The sequence below is a fragment of the Lepidothrix coronata genome, unplaced genomic scaffold, assembly GCF_001604755.1.
Source record: "Lepidothrix coronata isolate B3197 unplaced genomic scaffold, Lepidothrix_coronata-1.0 Scaffold111, whole genome shotgun sequence".
In the NCBI taxonomy this organism is placed as follows: Eukaryota; Metazoa; Chordata; class Aves; order Passeriformes; family Pipridae; genus Lepidothrix; species Lepidothrix coronata.
In genome coordinates this window covers 2,522,020-2,540,815 of record NW_016690291.1, presented here as the reverse complement: position 1 = coordinate 2,540,815, position 18,796 = coordinate 2,522,020, and the positions used below count along the sequence as shown (strand labels likewise).

The 18,796-nt window shown below is 38.8% G+C and overlaps 1 protein-coding gene across 4 annotated transcripts in view; it reads right to left on the bottom strand.

Moving 5' to 3' along the window:
- EVC (EvC ciliary complex subunit 1) overlaps positions 1-18,796 on the bottom strand; it is a 48,006-nt gene that overhangs the window by 6,236 nt on the left and 22,974 nt on the right. For all 4 annotated transcript variants that reach the window (XM_017824564.1, XM_017824565.1, XM_017824563.1 and 1 more), the window contains 5 exons: positions 11,473-11,685; positions 5,013-5,122; positions 4,111-4,321; positions 1,327-1,533; positions 398-542 (listed from right to left, as the gene is read on the bottom strand). In XM_017824564.1, coding sequence (XP_017680053.1) covers positions 398-542; positions 1,327-1,533; positions 4,111-4,321; positions 5,013-5,122; positions 11,473-11,685 — 886 coding nt within the window. The remainder of the gene's footprint in view (positions 1-397; positions 543-1,326; positions 1,534-4,110; positions 4,322-5,012; positions 5,123-11,472; positions 11,686-18,796) is intronic.

Here is an 18,796-nt window from a genome sequence, read left to right as displayed (position 1 = left end):
TCTGCTGACCAGGCTCCTGACTCTTGCCTCTGAAGTCCTGACTGGCAGCAAGGCTTGGAGCGTGTCTGACAGACAGGACCTTGCACCACTTTGGTGGTATCTCTGATCCTAGCTTGGTGAAGCAGAGTTTGTGGTTAAACTATAATTTCCATCACTGGGTCATCCTTCTGTCTGTGTTTGAAGGAGAAATGGCAGAACTGCTTTTATTAACTACTTGCATTACAGTCATAGATGCAGGACTCTGTTACTCAACATTTGGTACAAATAGGTCAACAGACCTATTCATTCATTTTGCTTTGATGCTTAAATAAAAGATTTCTGTTACCTATAAAAACAATATTTACAGTGATAATTAATTTAGACAGAATTGTCTTATAGTTGTCAATATCATACATACCTTGTAAGGATTTCAACTGTTGAAGCTTTTTCCCTTCATAGCTCTCTGTGATTTTTCCTAATTGCTGGTAGTAGTTTTGCACCAGTCTATTGATATTATTGCTGGTCCCATACACACTTTCAACAGCAGCTTCCACCAGTCTTTCCTGTATGAGACAGTACAAGCCACAATTAAAAATCTGATGTGTTTTGATCTGTCTAAAACTGAACACCCAATCTGATCATGTATGTGCACAAAAAATTGTGAATTTAAATGTGGCTTTAAAAATATGGCAGACTGAGATGCTGAAAACCAGGTATCTCCATTCATCCATGGAACATTTCAGCATGGTAAACTGTAGTAAAATCTTTCTAATTTGCCTCACCTTCATCTGAGAAAAGGTCATTCCCCTACCTGTTCAATCTCTGTAGTCCATTTTACCCATCAACCCAACTGCCAGAAAAGTAAATCAAAATATGTGTAGCTTTACTATGACTTTCCATTACACAGAAAATCCAAATATTTACTTTGGAAAAATGTTATTCATCTTGGAAGCAAGTTTTAGTTTTATTCAATTATTTATCTATGAAGTAATATTAAAGTGCTAATATACAAACACTATTGATTAATCAGAAAACCTTCTCAACAGGTAACCATCTCCCTTTCTTCCTCCTTTTTGTTATTCTCTTCTGTGAAGAACTCTCACAATTTTTTTTATGTTCCAGGGTTTGGCTTAATAAAACCGGTTTTGGCTAATATAGCAAATACTCTACTGCTACATAAGTGTTAGTTTGTAAATACTTTACAAGGTATGTTCAGTTTTAACACAGGTTGTAATGATCTCCTGCTAATACTTTTAGGCATATGATAATGCATTTATGAAATTGCCTTCCAGTTTAGTAAAGTAGCCCTCATTTTTTTCAGAAAACCACTACTGAACATTTCCATACCTTGAAGTCCTGCCCATCATCTGAACTCTTTTTTCCAGCTTCCTGCTGGGCATGCTGCAGCAGTGTCTGCCCAATCACCTGCTCCATGTGCTGCTGAAGAAACTGAAGAGCTTCTTGGATTTCTGTGACTAGCTGCTGGTGAAATTCTAAATTGGTTTCCTGTGTTTCTTCCTCGAGTTTCTCCTCCTCTTCCCGAATGTGGGACTCCTGGTAAATAGACAACAAGATAGCACTGCCATTTAAATATGTTAACAAACTAAGTCAGCTTCACTTTGAAAGGAAGTCCTACACCCATTCAGAATGTTACCATTTTAACAATGAGAATAAACTAATTTTCAGTGGAAACGTGTACAGTCATTTAACACATTTTTCTGCAACAAAACTATAGCCTCTGTCATGACACACACAGTACCACCTGCATCCTGTCCCATTAGTCATTTCCAAGTGATGTATTCACATCTATGTCAAATACCCTGAGCCTTGTTCCTGTGCAGGCAAGTATACAGTATACAGTTATGGGAATACTTGTAGTTTGTGTGGCCTACCTGAGGAAAACTTGGTATATTGGTACTTAAGGCCCTTGGGAGAGGTCATGAATGTGTATAACAGCACTTGAAAACCATTTGCACAGCATCCTGTGGTGAGGAGTTCTAAAGCTTACCAGCACATCTCTTAATTTTGAACCTGCCATCTAATATCTTTTCTCAGTGCTCTCTTCTTTCATTAAAAACACATGAAAAATTGTTTCCTAATCACATATTTTATGTCAGTTTTAAAACCTATGATATTCCATGTGACATGGACAACTCTTTAGGCTAAAGAGTTCTTTGAGGTCTTTGGACCATCCTTGCCACCATTTTCTCTGCTTCTTTTTAAATCCACTTTCCACCTAAATCCTCTTTAGCACACAATAGCATATGCTCACCAGCACAACCTGTTCTGTCTTCCTTACATGTATTAGTCTTCCACAGATGGCCTTCTATTGTGTTGCTGATGTCCTTGTTATTATTCTCATTTAAGGCTAAATAGCATTAAATTATTCTGAGGGACTCGACAGTACCTATTTGATGCCTTCAGGGAAATAAGAAATGCAAGTAGGAAAAGAACCTGCCCTGCCCACATTCATCTGTAGAAAATAATGATGTCTGTATTAATGCTGGGTTGTTCTAACATGTCTTTATTTATAGCTCAGACATTTGCTTTTGAAAGTTTTTTTAGACAGTTGGAATGTGATTAAATTGGTTTTCCTTTTTTTCCTTTTTTTTAGAGACCTAATGCCATGATCATGCCCCAGCTAGGATCCTTTAGTGTTGTTTTACATTCTACATGAATTCAACAGACAGATACAACAATGTCCACCAGTCTAAAATTGACCCAAGCAAAAGTTAAGTTTAGTTAAAACAACACAGTATGTTTAAAAATCTGATTGAGTGTCTGTAAATTAACCTTTTCCTTAACTCCTTATACACTGTTTTAGGGCTTGTTTGTAACATGTTTTTTCTCTCTTGACTTTTCACAATTCCATACCTATGGCCTAATTCTTTGGCAGCAAAGATCTTATATGTGTATTTTTAGGCACTTCCTTGTGAGATGGGTTTTAGCTGGACTTGGAAAAAGGCTTTAATGGAGAGAAGCCAAAGGAACACTAATACCTGGGGACATTTCATTTTTGTTAGGGAACATAGTGATTGCATCAATTAACGTCTCTGTGGGAGCTAAGTGAGAGGGAGTAGTGGAAAGCAAGAGGAATGCAGAGATATGCATTTGTGTTTTATTATTTTATATTTTATTTCTTCGGAAGGTTAATGAGTTTAAGATTTTCAAACTTAAGAGAAAATACTTCAATTGATGTTTCAAACGTGAAAATGGCAGCAGACAGATTTTCCTTATTCCTCTTCCAAATTCAGATTGAGGGTTTGCATTATACAAATCAAAATTAGAGGGATACAAAATATTATCTCCCAGCTAATTACACAGCACAGAGTTGCAAAGTGTTGGATGGGTTCGACCCAATGTGCAGCAGCAGTGGGTTGGGCAGGGGCTATCATTGACACCTGCTAGGAGGGTTGTCTGAGGTTGAAATATGAAATTTGGTGTTGTTCTAGGTAAATCTCCAGTGCAGGTAAGTAAATAACCAACAACACTTAAGGGACCAACCCTAAAAACCACAATCACAAACAGATTTGAAAGTGACCTGTGGGAATATGAAGTCTAAAAATCCTTTCAACTTTCCCTTACCTCCCTGACCTACAGGAAACCGATAGTTTGGAAGGATGACAAGGGAGTGGATGCTGAGCTTCTTATGGACAGAGGAGAGAGAAAAAAGAATGAAAAATTAGGACAGTATAAAAGAACTTGCTAGGTCTAGTAGGAGGAAGAATTTCTTCTAATGCTTCTGAAGTGCATATTACGATCCCTAGCAGAATTAGGAGTTTATCTCACTCTGATGCAGCTACTTTGCAGAAGTCCTTTATACATGTTGACATGCCTTCTCTTTTTAGTGTTTTCATATAAAATAAACTGCTAAATAAGCTTGCTATGATCACACGTATCACAGATAGCTAGACAGCAGATAAAGCATCAGAGTATTTAAAATGTCTGCCCAAACTACAACAGGTACACTCAGGGACCTCCTATGCCAGTGGTGGGCATATTTTTGCCAGAGAACATTTTTCTTTCTACTTGGGACTTTTTTTTTTTTATTAGATCTTCTATGACTATTTCTAATGCCAAATATCATACCATGAGACCTCTGGAGACAATCCACCCGGACACTGTACTTACCACTGCCTTCTGTAACTGCCACTGGTCCTCATCTTGGCACGGGGAGGATCCCTTCTGCAGGGTATGTTGCTCACTCAGTTCCTGAAGCAAGCTCTTCTTTCTGGACAGCCTCATGCAGGCCAGGGCTGCCATTCCAGCTCTTCGGAGAGTTAACCTTCTGAGTACTGAACACAGCAGAAGTCGGTGTTTTTGCAATATATAGTTAACAGACCTGTAAAAAGGACCATTAAAAGTCCATCAGCAAAGCTGCTTGCTCATTTGGCACAGCTACGATCAGCAAAGTCATTGCTTAAAGGTGACAAGAGTTATTCTTCACTCTGTGTAATGTCTTTTTGTATGAAGCATGCCTGGGAAAGCTGATCAGGTGTAAAGAATGGGTATTGCTGCCATAGACTTTTAGTTCTGTCACACAGGAGTTAAATTAAAATAAAAACAGGAATACAATAGTTAGATAACCATCTATATGCTGCCGGACTGAACATTTTATCTTGAGGAATATGCAACTCCAATGTGACATATAGAGTGCAGAGAAGCTGGTTCAAGATTAGAAATCATGGCTAGGCTTCGCGAACGAAGATTAAGGAAGGCTCTATCCACATTTATTACAGGCACACTGGTGGCTAATGAGGCCAATACGAGATGAGAAATCACTCACATAGTGTATAGACAGAAAGCACACCACTGAGAGATCACACAAGACTTTTTTTTCTACCAGGAGTCATGATATGTCTATTTATTTTTATTTTGCTTTTCATACTCAGACAAAAAAAGGCAATTGCCTCTCTCTGAGGATGCTCATAATCCCTCAACACTGCTTTCCACTATGTAATGTTCACAAGTTTTTATCTGTGCATGCAAGAGTGAAGATTCACCCCACTGCTTACTGAGGAAACCATGCTTACTCATCACTGAGGCATCCTAGTCTGCTTACGACACCTTGAATTATCTTCTCTTGTTTCTCAGACAGGTGCTTTTGCATCACAGCAGACAGAGCATATTCCATTGTCCATAGCTAAAAGCAGGGGAGAAAAAATTACAAATGTAAAATACTTTGATTTCAGTCATTCTAGTCACCACATTAAGAAATGGGGGCCTATTTGGTGCCATTTTGCTAAAAGCAATCATCCTTCAATTTCAAGAAACTAGCTCATGATGAATTAAAACTATTCTAGGAATATTTATCAATGATCAAAATCCTACAGAAAGCTCACTGAAAAAAAAGGAAGGTTTTGCACTGGTTTGGATGAGCCCTGAGCTGCATCTCCTACAGACTTTTTGGTTTCAGCAGCAGCAGTAGAAGAGAAAAATAACAATATGGCATAAAATATTGCATTGACTCTTATCAGCAGGTTGCAGTGGGGTTTTTGTTTGGCTTTTATTCCACTAGCAGAGAATGTAGTTTTTATTCTCACTGAACAAAATAAAGATATCATCTTCCATCACACTTTTGTGTATACAGTACATAGTGCTAATAGTTGGAAATGGAGATTGCACGATTAGGTAAGTATATGGACTGCAAGTTTACAGCTCCTTCAGGGTGATATTTAGATCAAAGAATTTAATCTTTAAGAGAGTTTTGATGGATTTGCCACTACACTGTAAATTTTTGGAGATATGGACTTGAGATTTCATTTAGCGCATTGCCAGAATTTAAGGAATAATTCATAAGCTGAAATGGCTGTAAGGTCCAAACTCTGTTACTATGAGATGAAGAGTGTATTTCAGGCTACACTGGCAGCTGAATAAATGCAGGTTACCTGCTGATGTATCCAGAGCCCTAAATTAAATATAATACTCAGGGTCTCTGACAGCTTCACTTTATGTTCCAGCCTCATTCACAACATGAGGGACTAAATTTTCTATTATTGCAGCCAGCAAGGTTCAATGGATCAATATGTCTAGCAAAGAATTAGATGTGTAATTGCACAATTGTTAGTGTTAGGAGTGGTATTGGGCCCTCCTGCTGGATTCGATAGTCTTTTCCTTGGGAGGCAGTGATCTGTGCAGGAGAGAGGCTATATCTGTGAGCACAGAATGAACTCTTCTGAGAAGTGCAGAACATCAGAAACCTCATCATCTTTGGCTTTAAAATAAAAGTTTCTTTTTTTCATGACTAGTATCTTCTCCGTAGTATACACAGCGACACATCTAACTGATCTCTCTCCATGCAGAAAACCTTACCAAAACACATGTTCCTGAGCAGGATGCCTGAGAGGGATGGGTGGGCAGTCAACAAGTGACAGATGGGAAGACTGCATCTGAGCATGAGAAGCACAGCCCCAAAGTCTGTAAGGCACCAGAGACACACCAGGCTGCTCTCAGCAAGCACCACAGACGTCCCTGTGTTAGCCAGACCTCAACTGATTTGAGTCTGGGTGAGCCTTATAATCACAGAGCATGGCCAAGCACAGTGCCTTCTCTGATTGCATGCTGAAAGCGTCAAATTAAGGTCTATCAGTTCTCCAGGTATCATCATGACAGATGGCAAAGTCTTGCTGGAAGTAGTAACTGTATCAGTATTTCCCTTTAGCAGCTCTGTGGATATGGCTTCCTGGTGTTTCACACCTCTCTGCATATGCCTTGTAGATCCATCACATTGTGTATTTTAATGTCTCTTTCAGCAGTTAGAAGAAGGGCTGAAAATGACCTTTTACTTCCTAGAAGTACTTTCATTTCCAGTGAGAGATTGGCTGTGGCTCAGATGAGGTTTCCCATCATTTTTGGAGATCTCTTTATTCACTGAGGAGTTGCTCTTGAAGGGCCTGTCTGCACACTTGCTGTTAAACAGCATGAGGATGTATATCACCAAGGCACAGAAGACAGGAAATGATTTCTGAATTACAATGGTAAATGATATAATATTGAAGAAAAGAACCCAAAATTTAGCACCTCACCTGCTACCAGTGTATCCTATCCAAAAAGGCACTCAGAGTGATAACAAAGATAGGGGTATAGTCATTCTTTACTTCTGTTTATGAAGAAACAGCCTAGTTCTGTAGTGGAGAAAGTGTTTTTTAAAGGAAAAGAATGAATCACCTTTTCCATTAAGAGTGCATTTGAGGTAATCTGTATGCAGAACTTATAAAACATCTCTTCACCTCCCAGAGACCAATGGAAAGCTGACAGTGCAGCAGAAATTCCCCCAGTGCACAGTTATTAAACTGTAGAAGTACATTAGTCGTGTAAGTGGTAAGAAAATGAAAGGAAAGGAGTGGGATTATTACACATTTAAGACAGGATGAGAAATAAGGAAGATTGAGACCAAATACTAAACCAGTGTTTTGTCTCAAAAAGGCTATTAGGAAGATGATCAAGATGGGAAAGGTCAGCTGGGAATAAACAGATTATATGTTTTATTGGAGGCAACACTTCAGCAGCTCACTGGGATGGGCTGGCAAGTCTGGGTAATTTCTATCTCCAAAATACACGAAGAACTCACACACACACAGGTGGAAATGCAACAGCAATTCTCTGGGAATGTTAATTTGAGGCTGCTGGCATATGACTGAAAACCAGCAAACCAGAGACAACTACTTCATTGAGCCAGGTGGCAAGGTCAGGCCTTGGGCTTGCACTGATCTTCCAATGCTGGGTCAAGTCACCAAGCACCTCTCCAAGCTTTCCTCTTCTTTGGAATGACCTTACTTTGCTCAGAGACAGGTCTTGTATAGAGGGGAGAAACTCAGGCTGCTGCACAGACTTAAGGATTGGAACAGGCCCTCTGATTCTGCATTTTACCAGCAAAAGTAGTGACAAAAGTATGGTAAATAGGGGAGTAAAGCTCCAAGGAATGTCTGGCTCCTTGAAGTGTTGTTCCAATTGCTATGAAAAAATGAGCATAAACCAAAAACAAAGTGATAAAATGCACACCATGTTAAAACTGGTACGCAGATGCTAGTTCAGTTTTCTGAGTGTCAATGATGTGGGAATGGACAGAAATCACATCCTGTTTTTATTCTGCAAGCTTCCTGGTCACAAGTCCATTACAAGAATTTCTGAAGCACTGCTAACATTAAATATTACTCTCTGGCAATAAAGGCAAGGAATATGCCTCTCATTTCTGCTTTGACATCTTTTATTCAGGAAATAGATTATCGATTATTCAGGAAATAGAAGGGAAGGGATTTCTCCCTACCAGCCTCTAGGTGGGGTGTGATGCACACTGACTGCCAAGCCAGTCCCTCAGCCTGGCACAGCAGCTGCACCCCGAAACCACTGCCCAGGCAGGAGAGCTTGTCTACAGAAACCATGAGTTAGGGACTATGTGGGAAAATGCTAAAATTTATTTTCATTAGTCATTTGTTCCCAATAGCCTCGCTCACATCCTCGAGCACATAAGGCAAAGTTATATATGAAACTGATTTTTTCTTTTCAATTGTAAAAGAGATTCTGCTCCCTGTAAGGACATCATATGTATAAATGTTAGGAAAGCTAATCTAAAAACAAGCAAACCAAAAAAGGTGGTTCAGGTAAAAGGCAAAAATCTCTTTTTGAGTCACCTTGAAAAGCATGTATAAATACCCTGGTGAAAAGTCTTCTGGTATTGACTTTCCAAGCCTGTAAAGCAGGTGGCTGTGTAAATCTCAGCATAGTGCATTTATCACAAAGCGAATGAAAGACACATCTCCGGATGGAAAATGACTAATAAATTAAAAGGCCTGTCAATATGACTCTTGATTTATGGATCTTCTGTCATGGTGAGCACTGTAGCATCTATGGGATCTCTTAAATTACATGATCACCTGTCACAAGGTCTCTCTTTAACGTGGAAACCAAGTGTTCCTTTTTGTAGGACACAAGTGTCAGCTTATTGCTTAAATGTTCATGCTGCATTGTTTAAACTAGGAAAGGGCCAAGAAATGCACTTTGCATTTGAACATAACAGAATGGGATTGTGTGATGTTTTTCAGACTCATTTATAGAGGAAAATTTGCCAGCCTAGGTTTGGTGGAATAGGTATCTCCCTGCATGCTCTCTTTGAAGATACAGCAGATCTTTTTCCAGTTTAGTTCAAATCCTTTCCAAAAAGCCACATGCATTAAGTTAAAAAAGCAACTTAAGCTCCAGCACAGAATATTGTCTTGAGGAATCAAACAGTTTCCCACTAGGAGAAACTCTTATCTCTTCTTGGAATTTATCCCACAGGATCGCTTGTCCTTAGGACAGCTCTGTCTGCTGCTCAGGAAATTTTTATATTGAATAAAGCCCAACTGCAGCACTGGTGAGTCAGAGACCAGTATGAGAGCTCTGTCATTGCTAAGTTAATTCCTCCATAGCTCTATAGTAATTACTGTTAATGATGTCAGCAAACCCTTTCTTCTTCTTTTTTTTTCCAGCTAGGAAGTCATCTGCTTTATATTATGAATGCTATGGTACATTGAAAGTGATGGGAAGTCAACTTTCTAATTTAAATAACCTATGCTTGGGCATGACCAGAACATCTGAATTCACATACAATGAACCCATCCTACACTGCTGCCCAAAGAGCTATTATCTAGCAGCTGAGTGCTGGAGATGAACTAATCCTGTTAATCCTTTGAGAAAAATTCCCAGTAGGTGGTTTCTCCACTCAACAATGTGCCCAATGATAGCAACAGAGGAATGTACAAACAGCATTTTTGGCACAAAATGTCAGACTTGAGATCCTCCCCTCTGTGGTGAGTGTCCTCTTTGTTGAACGCATCCTCTCTGGCCCTGAACAACGGCTGAGGTTCAATGGAGGGACCACAGCAGAGGTGCCCTAACACGTACCCTGACTTATGAAACTATTCGCAAGTTGCACACCAGAACCTCCTACTTCTCTTGAGTTTTTTAATGACAGCAAATACCACTATGGTGCTTTGAGTTCTGTGCATTATGAGATCTGCTTGTAGTTCATCTACTAGTCCAGGCTGCTCAGGTCATGCACATACAAGGACAGGCAATTTGTGAACCCTTGATGAATGTGAAAATCAACAGCAACCTAGAAGTTTAAACTTGAGAAGTCAGGTATTAAATCTAATCCTTAATAAAAAGGGGTAAAATAAAAAAAAAGTTCAAGTCAGACGTTGTTTCATTGTTCACTGAAGGTACGGGTATGCCAAATTCAAACAATAAATGCCAGCCAGCAGTCCTGGAAAACGCAAATTCCCACTCTTAATTAAGCATGTGAGCAGACTCACTGGCATCAGTGGTTCGTCCCAAGCATCTTTTAGTTTAGTTTGCTAGATAGCCCTGTGACACTGAAACAAGAAAACAAAATTGTTTTTCAAAACAGGTGAGTTACAATAAGGTAAATATAAAAAGATCAGGGAGGTGCATGTTGCATAACTCCAGATTAAGGAGAATACAGAAATAAAAAAGGAGATGTCGAAGAACTTCCAATGAATAATTTTACTTTTGTATTTCCAAGGGTGTTCTAAAACCACTGGTCAGAAAACAACTCTACCAGATTTAGTAGGAAGCCCACAGTTTCCTGAATCACAGTGTTTTATGGCAGAACTCTAAATACAAGTGGGTGAAGAAGTTAAACACCTTATAGCATTCTGTAATAATTAGGGGCTCTCTGAGTACCTCATTAATCATGTACTGGATTGTTCAGGCACTTTGGAGAATGAGGGTAAGGGAAAATACAATTTTGCCAGTATTAAAGAAACCTGCCAACCTTTTAGTTAAGAAGCTCCAATTACTGTAAACATTGCAGCACACACTTACCTTTTAGGAAGAAACAGACCTTTGAATAGAGAAGGTCTTTCTTTGACCAAGTTGTGTTAGAAGCAGTGTTGACAGAGACATAACACTGAATGAATAAACTGAAAGTATAACTGAATTCCAGGCTAAAGCTGAAGATACCTCCCTCTGCATTTACTCTTGTTGCTTTTCTCCTTTGGCGTCAATGCCCCCTATGCTGGGCAGAAACAGAACAGGAAAGCTGGATGTCTGTTTCTTCACCTTCTTAGAATAAAGAGTAAGTTTTATATAAAGTGTGTATCAGATGTTTCCATTTATCCTAGTACTAATACATACACATTAGTAAGAAACATTTATCATTGCAAGGCCTCCTTCCCTGTAAACTATATTTATATGTATCTTCTCTAAACAGACCTGATGAAGGTTGTTTTGAGCTGTTTCTGTAGATGCTCAAGAGTTGAGGGCATCAGACAGCAGCTTGCCAAAAAATGTTTATGTGCTGACAAAGCTGTCAAACACTGTGGACAGATGTTCAGTAATTACTCTCTGACTCCTCTGTGCAAGTCTACATGCACAGCATACATATTCAGTCCATGTTGCAGGTCAAACTACATTTTGATAAGCATCTTGATAATTTTTTTCCATATCCCATTTTTTAGACTCTGAGGTCCCAAAACATAACATGGATCTTACTTCTTTTTCTTGTGATAGCTGTTCCTGGAAAAGCTTCCAGTGTTTCTGGCGGTGGGTCTCCCATTTCTCCAGCTGAGGGACCAAATTCTCCTGCCATTCCTCTTTCAGAAGCTCACATTCTGTTACAGAGAGGCCAGTCACCACTGGCAGGGTCTGAAGAAACAGCTCTGTCACCAACTCTTCTAAAGCATGGGAAGCTTTAGAGTACAGCTCCTAAGAGAGAGACAAAGATGGAGAGAGAGACAGAGGTGACAGTGAACCCTCAGACCTTTGCAGCTGTTTCAGTATGTCTCCATGATGCCAGTGAGGGAACCATGTGAATACACTGGGCCAGTGACTGACCCCCGGAGCTAAAATCCAATGCCAATAACCCTTGAGTCAAAAAACCAGGCTTTGTAGATGAAACAACTTAAAATGTTTTGGTTCAAGGCACACAAGGCATTTAAAATGCAACCACAGCATGAGCACATGAGACCCTGAATCCTAACTGTTGCTCACATGCAACTGCAGTATAAAGAATATCTTGTTTTACTGGCCACGATGATGTGTTATAAAAATGATTATTTTGAAAGCTGCTGTGGAAACAACCCAGTGTAGCACAGCACCTCAGACACATTTTCACAGGTGCTGATAGGAAATGAAGAAAGGAGGAAGAGCAAAAAGGGACAGTATGGCTTTTAGTTAGACAAAACTGACATATGCCATGGCAATAGTTGGTACTTCAAAATATGACATTCTTCAGTGCCTGAAGAATAGAATTATTCAAATTCATCCTGATGCAGAACAGTTTCAAGCCTAGGAAAACAAACATCTTCTGTGGTTTTAATAAAACTAGTCCCATATGAGCAATTTTCAATGGCTGAGGTAGTTTCACTTACAAGAAGTGTTTGGGAGATTTAGTCAGATCCAAGCTAAAAACTCTGTTCTAATTTCACTGTCAAATACACAGTGGTGATAGGAGCTGTGTTGGCAAACTTGCTAGAATTTAATTCCTGGGGAGAAGGAGTAGGGGCAGGTAGCTTTCCCCAGCTGAAAAGAGAAAATAAAAACACATTGGAAAGGTCACGTGGATACTGCAGTACTTCAGCAGTAAGAAGAGCTATTTTTGTGTGAGATCCACATCATCTTACCAGTCGAAAAATCCTTATTGCCTAACTGGGCTTGTTTTCATTATTATCAGCGTTAACTCTCCTGAAAACACTTAGGTTTCTTTCTTTTCTTTAAAACACAGATAATATTTTAAAAACTCCTTTAGGCATCTCTGTTACAAGTCATGTTCTAGCTGTTGCCTTCCTTTAAATACAGGTTTAATTACAATTTATTAGGTGATCAAAATCCAGAACCTCTCAGTAGAAACACAGAGATATTTATCTAGATGTCAAATACGTTTGTCTGCAGCTCATAGACATGAAAAGTCTAGTGGACTTGTTTTTTTGGGGGGGTATAAACTGCTATAATGTACTATTATGTAAGAGTCCATTCCAACTGCTAGATGTTGAATCATAAAACAGAAAATAATATTAAAAAGAGATAAAAAACCCCCACGAAACCCCCAAAACAGGATGTTAAATTGTGAAGTCAAGAATGCAGAAATAAAGAAAGATCAGAACTTAGGTTGCATGTGAATTATAATTCTGTGCCCCTATGATGATAAATTTGGGGCTTGTGTACTGTTTCTACTGGACCTTTATCTGTTCCATGTTTAGGTTTAAGAGTATCCTTTGAACAGATTGATTTCATAAAAATACTTAGTATTTCTCATTTATTATAAAATATACAAGCTGTGCACTGAATACTAAATTATTATTTTTCTCCTATGATCCCTCTAGGATGCTAATCACCATATTAATTAGCTGTTTCACAAACAATAAATAGCTTAACAGCTCCCTGCTGTAACCTCTTCTTATGGATAAAATTGAGGCACGATACTATAAAACATGTTCACTACACCTTTGAGATGAGTTGTCTTGATTCCTTCCACTCTCTCACCTGTTTAAAGCAGGCAGGAATTTCAGAATCCAGCTTCCACTGGCTTTCTTTAACCTTAAAGTGTTCTGAACTCTTGCAAAATGGGCTAAGGCTTTCTGAAACTGGGCATTGGGCGTAAATATGAGAATTAGCAGTCGAAGACTCAACAATTGGATACCTCATCTCTGATAACTCTTCTCCCACTTCTAGCGATTACTCACAATCTGGACATGACAGTATCACTGGCGTAGCATTTGCTACACAGGTGCATTCTATGCTGAAGGATTGATTTCCCCTACTCCTCAATTTTTATAGTCCCTCTTACAACTAAAGGCAGGGTTTATAGCACCCTAATCGTCTATGTAGTTGTGGGCCTGGCTTAGCTCGGCAAAAGCAATGCAAAATGATTTGCCTGAATTTTCACATCCACTGCTATTTATTTTAGAATTCAAGTTTCCAAGTTCTCAGATTTAACATAAACTCAAAGATCCTATGTTTCTAATCTTCGTATTCCATACAACATTTAAAGAAAAATTGCTCTATATCTCAGTAAACAATCTCTTCTCTGAGCTTTACCAGCCTTTCAGGACAAGTTAATTCTCCTGCCTTTACTGGGTGTTCAGTGATATAAGGATTTATATTGAGTCTGAAATAGTTCATAAGCAGTCTAGAGGAGTCTGTGGCATTTCTATTGCAATCTCAAAAGATCTCAGGCAGGGTGTTAAGGAAGTCTATTCTTAAACAATGACAGCTAAATCCCTTTGGAACACATTTAGCTGTAGAACTGATAGCATTTCCCTGACATGCTCACAGCTCTGTATTATTATTTACTAGGAAATATTTTGCACAGAACATAAAGATGGTATTTTGTTACTTGTTGTTGTGCTATTTTGTTCAAAGATCCAGTGAACAGAGTTCTGTCTGTATTCTCTGCAGCTTCAAATTATACTGTATACTTGCCTGTGGCACTACCACAGTGGGTACACAGTTACTCAGGAAAAATGTGACTAGGTCCTGTTCCCACAAAATTACTTACCTATATCACCTCATTAACATGATGGGCCAAATTCTATGGACATCAGAGCCCAGGCAGTCCTTGCATGCCAGACCCTAACAAGACAGAATGCTGTACCCACAGGCCATACCACAGGGAGGATACAATGGCCACGCTGTTTAATGCAGCACTTGAAAAAGCACAGTGAAGTGGCCTTTCAAAATTTGGTAGGGGAAATACAAGTCTACATTTAGGAAGGATTACAGATGTGATTGAATTCTACCCAAGCAACTCAAGCTAACAAAATAGTTCAAAACTATTTGTACTCTAAGGAATGTACTTGATCTCAAAAAGCAATAAAGTCTGTCCGTGAGCAGGGATGGCACACTACATATTATAAAAGTTATTCTGCACAGGAAAAAAAGGAAAACCATTACAAAATCCTATACTGCTTCCAGGATCTTATTTTTGGACAAGAACCCCTACAAAATATTTCTTACAAGATTCCTGATATGCCATCTCTTGTTTTTAGAGCTTTGACTTAATGAAATTTATTCAAATTGATTCCATTAATAGAATAGCTGATTGCAGTGAATGAATGAACCTGTTTGTAGTACCTGGCAGTCAACCTCAAAGCTTTTAAAAAAATCCCCAGAGAAATTCATCAAGCATAAAGAAATACCACAGGGTATGAGCAGAAATAAAATGGGCTCAGATTAAAATGCTGAGTGCATCTGAATTACAAACAAGGCAATAAATATATAATTTTGTCAAAAACCAGGGGAAATACACAGCTTATCAGATTTCACTCAAACACAAAAAACAATATTAATGCTCCCCGTTCAAACCTAAATGATAAAAAGGTTCCTACATGTAGATGAGAATAAAGCGAATAGTGAAATTGTGAAGCAGGAAAATGCATTTAGAAAGGCTGTAGTTTATTTTACATGCCAGCCAATAAGTAGTATGTGTTGTCTCAAAGAGGTAACTGCATAGTTATTTGTTAACTTGTGACACAAAATCATTTCACTGAAGGACTTAAAATATCTGATCAAAGCTGTAGAACACTCTTGCATGTGCCTCCAGAAGCTCAGTGGCTAGCACACTTGTTTAGGAGGTAAGAGACTCATCTCTCAACCCATATTGTATCCTCCTAAGGACAGAGATTCAATACTCAGATCATGCATCCCTAAATACACCAAAATTTTTTAACATCAGACACCCATACCACTGGCCACTAGAAGATACATCACATACATTCAGAAGATACGCTCACACTAAACGGGGAAAAGCTGATTGAGTGTACTTTATTCCACATGAAGAATTCTGGAATGCCAACTGGAGAATGAAAACACTACCCTGCTTTTAAGCCCCCTAACATTAATAAAACACAATGACACTGAAGCTGTCCTTAGCACAAGGTAATAAGAAAGCCCCACTGCTTGATTTCCATGCATTTAAAATGGAGGTTTATTGAAATTTCAGTCATTGTAATTTTGCCCCCGTACTGGTCCTTGATTTCTTCAGGAGGCAATTTCAATCTCCTCTTTCTGTTCTCCCTTTTTACAAATATGCCTTTGTAGACAAGGTTATGTCCTTTACTAGATCTAACTATTAACAAATTTTGAATCCATACAGAGGTAAAATAAATTTTCTTATGTAGTAAGGCAAGAAGAAAACTTCAGAACGAAGGCTCTCGCTATCAGACATCTTGTATCAGCTTTGATTAAAATGACCAGATAAAATTCAATAGTGCCCAAATCCAGGACTAGAATGAGCTCACGTGGTAAGTGTTCACAGATTTAATCTATCAGATGATGTTGTCTTTCAGCCTTTTTGGGTTAGTCGTGGGGCTTAAAAACTTCAAAAGTGAGGCAGAAGTGTCTTGACAAGGATTTCCACCTGTAACAAACTCTAGGTGATTCACCTTGAAAAGATGCTAGCTCTTGGCACCCAAAAATGCAGTCTACTGTATGAAAAGCATCCCTAACCACATCTCATGGTAATGAAATTAAATAAGGAACGTAATGAAAGAGTAAGTCTCTGAGAACCTGCACTTTTTGTCAAAAACATTTTTTCACCCTTTTATTAACAAAGGAAAAAATCAAATACTTTCTTCAACCTCACATTCATGTGTACCCATTCATAGAATATTTATTGCCTTCCCCATTGATAACATAATAGCTTTTAATCTAAATTCCTGTGCCTTTCATTCCTGTGTCAAGTCAAATGAAACAACATTCTGGTGAACTGCTATCAGCAAAGGGGAATTACAAATGACAATAAATTGTGGTTTTATGGGCTTGAAGCTAAGACTGAGGAAAAAGAACTATCTTACCATGCACTATGTAATTCCTAGCTGTTAATTGATTTCCTTTGTGCAATCTGCATGTCTGTTTTCTTAATAATGAGCTGTTAACCACCAACCTCTTTTCATTTCTCCTTTCCTTACTGAAATATGTGCATAGTTCACAAAAAAAAAAATGAAGAAGGAAAAGATTAAAGGTTGGTGAATATCTGGTGTGCTAAACTTGAAACAGACTTGCAAGGAGATAGCCATTATTCTTTTCAAGAGATCATGAGAAACAGAACAGGATATAATGGGGCAGGGGTGGGTGCTGTGTTTTGGCTGCCATGTAAAAGAAAGTTCTGGTAAAAACTTTGCAATCGAAAAGTTACCCAAGCCGGTAACTGTTACTGTTACTAAAACTGTTACTGCAGCACAACATCCCTTGTATGTGGGATAACTCTGCAGACTGTGTTCATGAAAATATTAGGCTGAGCCATTCAATTAGCTCTTCACAATTCTTCCTTCAGTTATGACATACTTTGATAATCAAAATCATTCCTCAACATGCACTTCAAAAATTGGTTACGGAGCCTGTGTCGAGACAGACTATTCACCTACTGCGCGCTATTCCAATCCACTAGTGTGGCTGAAAAGTCCTAAACTATCCTCCAAATATAACTCATTCATTCACTTCAGGCATCAGCAGATTCCGTTGACCTTGGTTAAATCATTTTAATTGATTTATTCATGTGTACACAAAACAAACCTACTCAATTATTCTGTGCAAACACAGTCAGCTTCCAGATCATTGAATTTTTACATATTTATTCACCAATTTGGATAATTCTTTGATGCACTGTAGCACTACAGTCTTTCATAGTGCTAGAGGGTTATATAAATCTATCTTGATGAACTCACAATCTATTCAAAAGGGAAAAAAATATAAAAATTAAAAAGGCATAGAAATTTGAGAAGGGCTTATAAGAACATTGTGAGAGTAAGGTTAGGATCTTCTTTCACAAAGGAGTGCCACTTAAAGGTGACACCTTCTCTTCTGTCCTCAGGATATTCATTGGTTACCTATTCGGTCACATTGTGACCTTTTCCATATATTTGAACATCACCTCTTGCATCAAGATCATCTTTCAATTTACTCATGAAACTAAGTGTGTTAGGCTAGCTGCCCTGCTTGCTTATACCAGGACAAACCAAGGTAGCTGTGGAAATGTCAAGTTGTTCTAGTGCACAACTGACAGAGGAACTCTTTATCACACAGAAGCCTTTATTACATGGAGGACCTTGACAGGTCCTTTTTCTGGAAGAAAACCCCAGTGCAATAAATAGCCTTCAAATATAGCAGCCAAGGACCATGAACTAAGGGTGATGGCAAGGCACTTGGGCCTCTGTGCTTGGTTGAGTGAGTTTTTAAGGAGTGCAACCCTTGGGAATTTTGTACTGGCTGTCTTCCTAGAGGATTTATTCTACTCTGTCTACAGTGCAAGCTTTGATACAGTACTTAAATGTGGGTGGATGGTCTTGAAAGCTGATATAGAATGGAGGCACCTGTATGCTCCAAGGCAGTTGCTTTGAAAGCTGCTCTTAGCAGAAGGCATGCCTGAGAATGGGACCTTGTTCTGAAAGACCTAACTTCAGCTCACTGGATATCACACATCTCTCTAACACTGTGCTGTTACAGTACATGAACTTACTGGATATTACTCAAAATGGTCATCTGTCTGATTCAACATGGCTGTTTTTTCCTTGGATATTGGTGTTTATCTTATAAATTGCAATACTGACGGACGAAATACTTGACCATGGAAAAAACACCACCACGCTGAATTCCCCTTCTGGTTTGGGTTCTGCTGCCATTAATCTGAAAATTGTGTTGTGATCTACTCCAGTTCTGGGGGTTTCCAACCAGAGTCAAGATGGCAATGGCTACAGAAGCAGGAACTTGTTGGGAACCAAAAATCCTGTGAGTACTGGACAATACTAGATTGTTCAGCCCAGAAGAAATATGTTATTTCTTTAATCCTTGGCCAATAGAGAGTATGAACTACTTGGAAGAG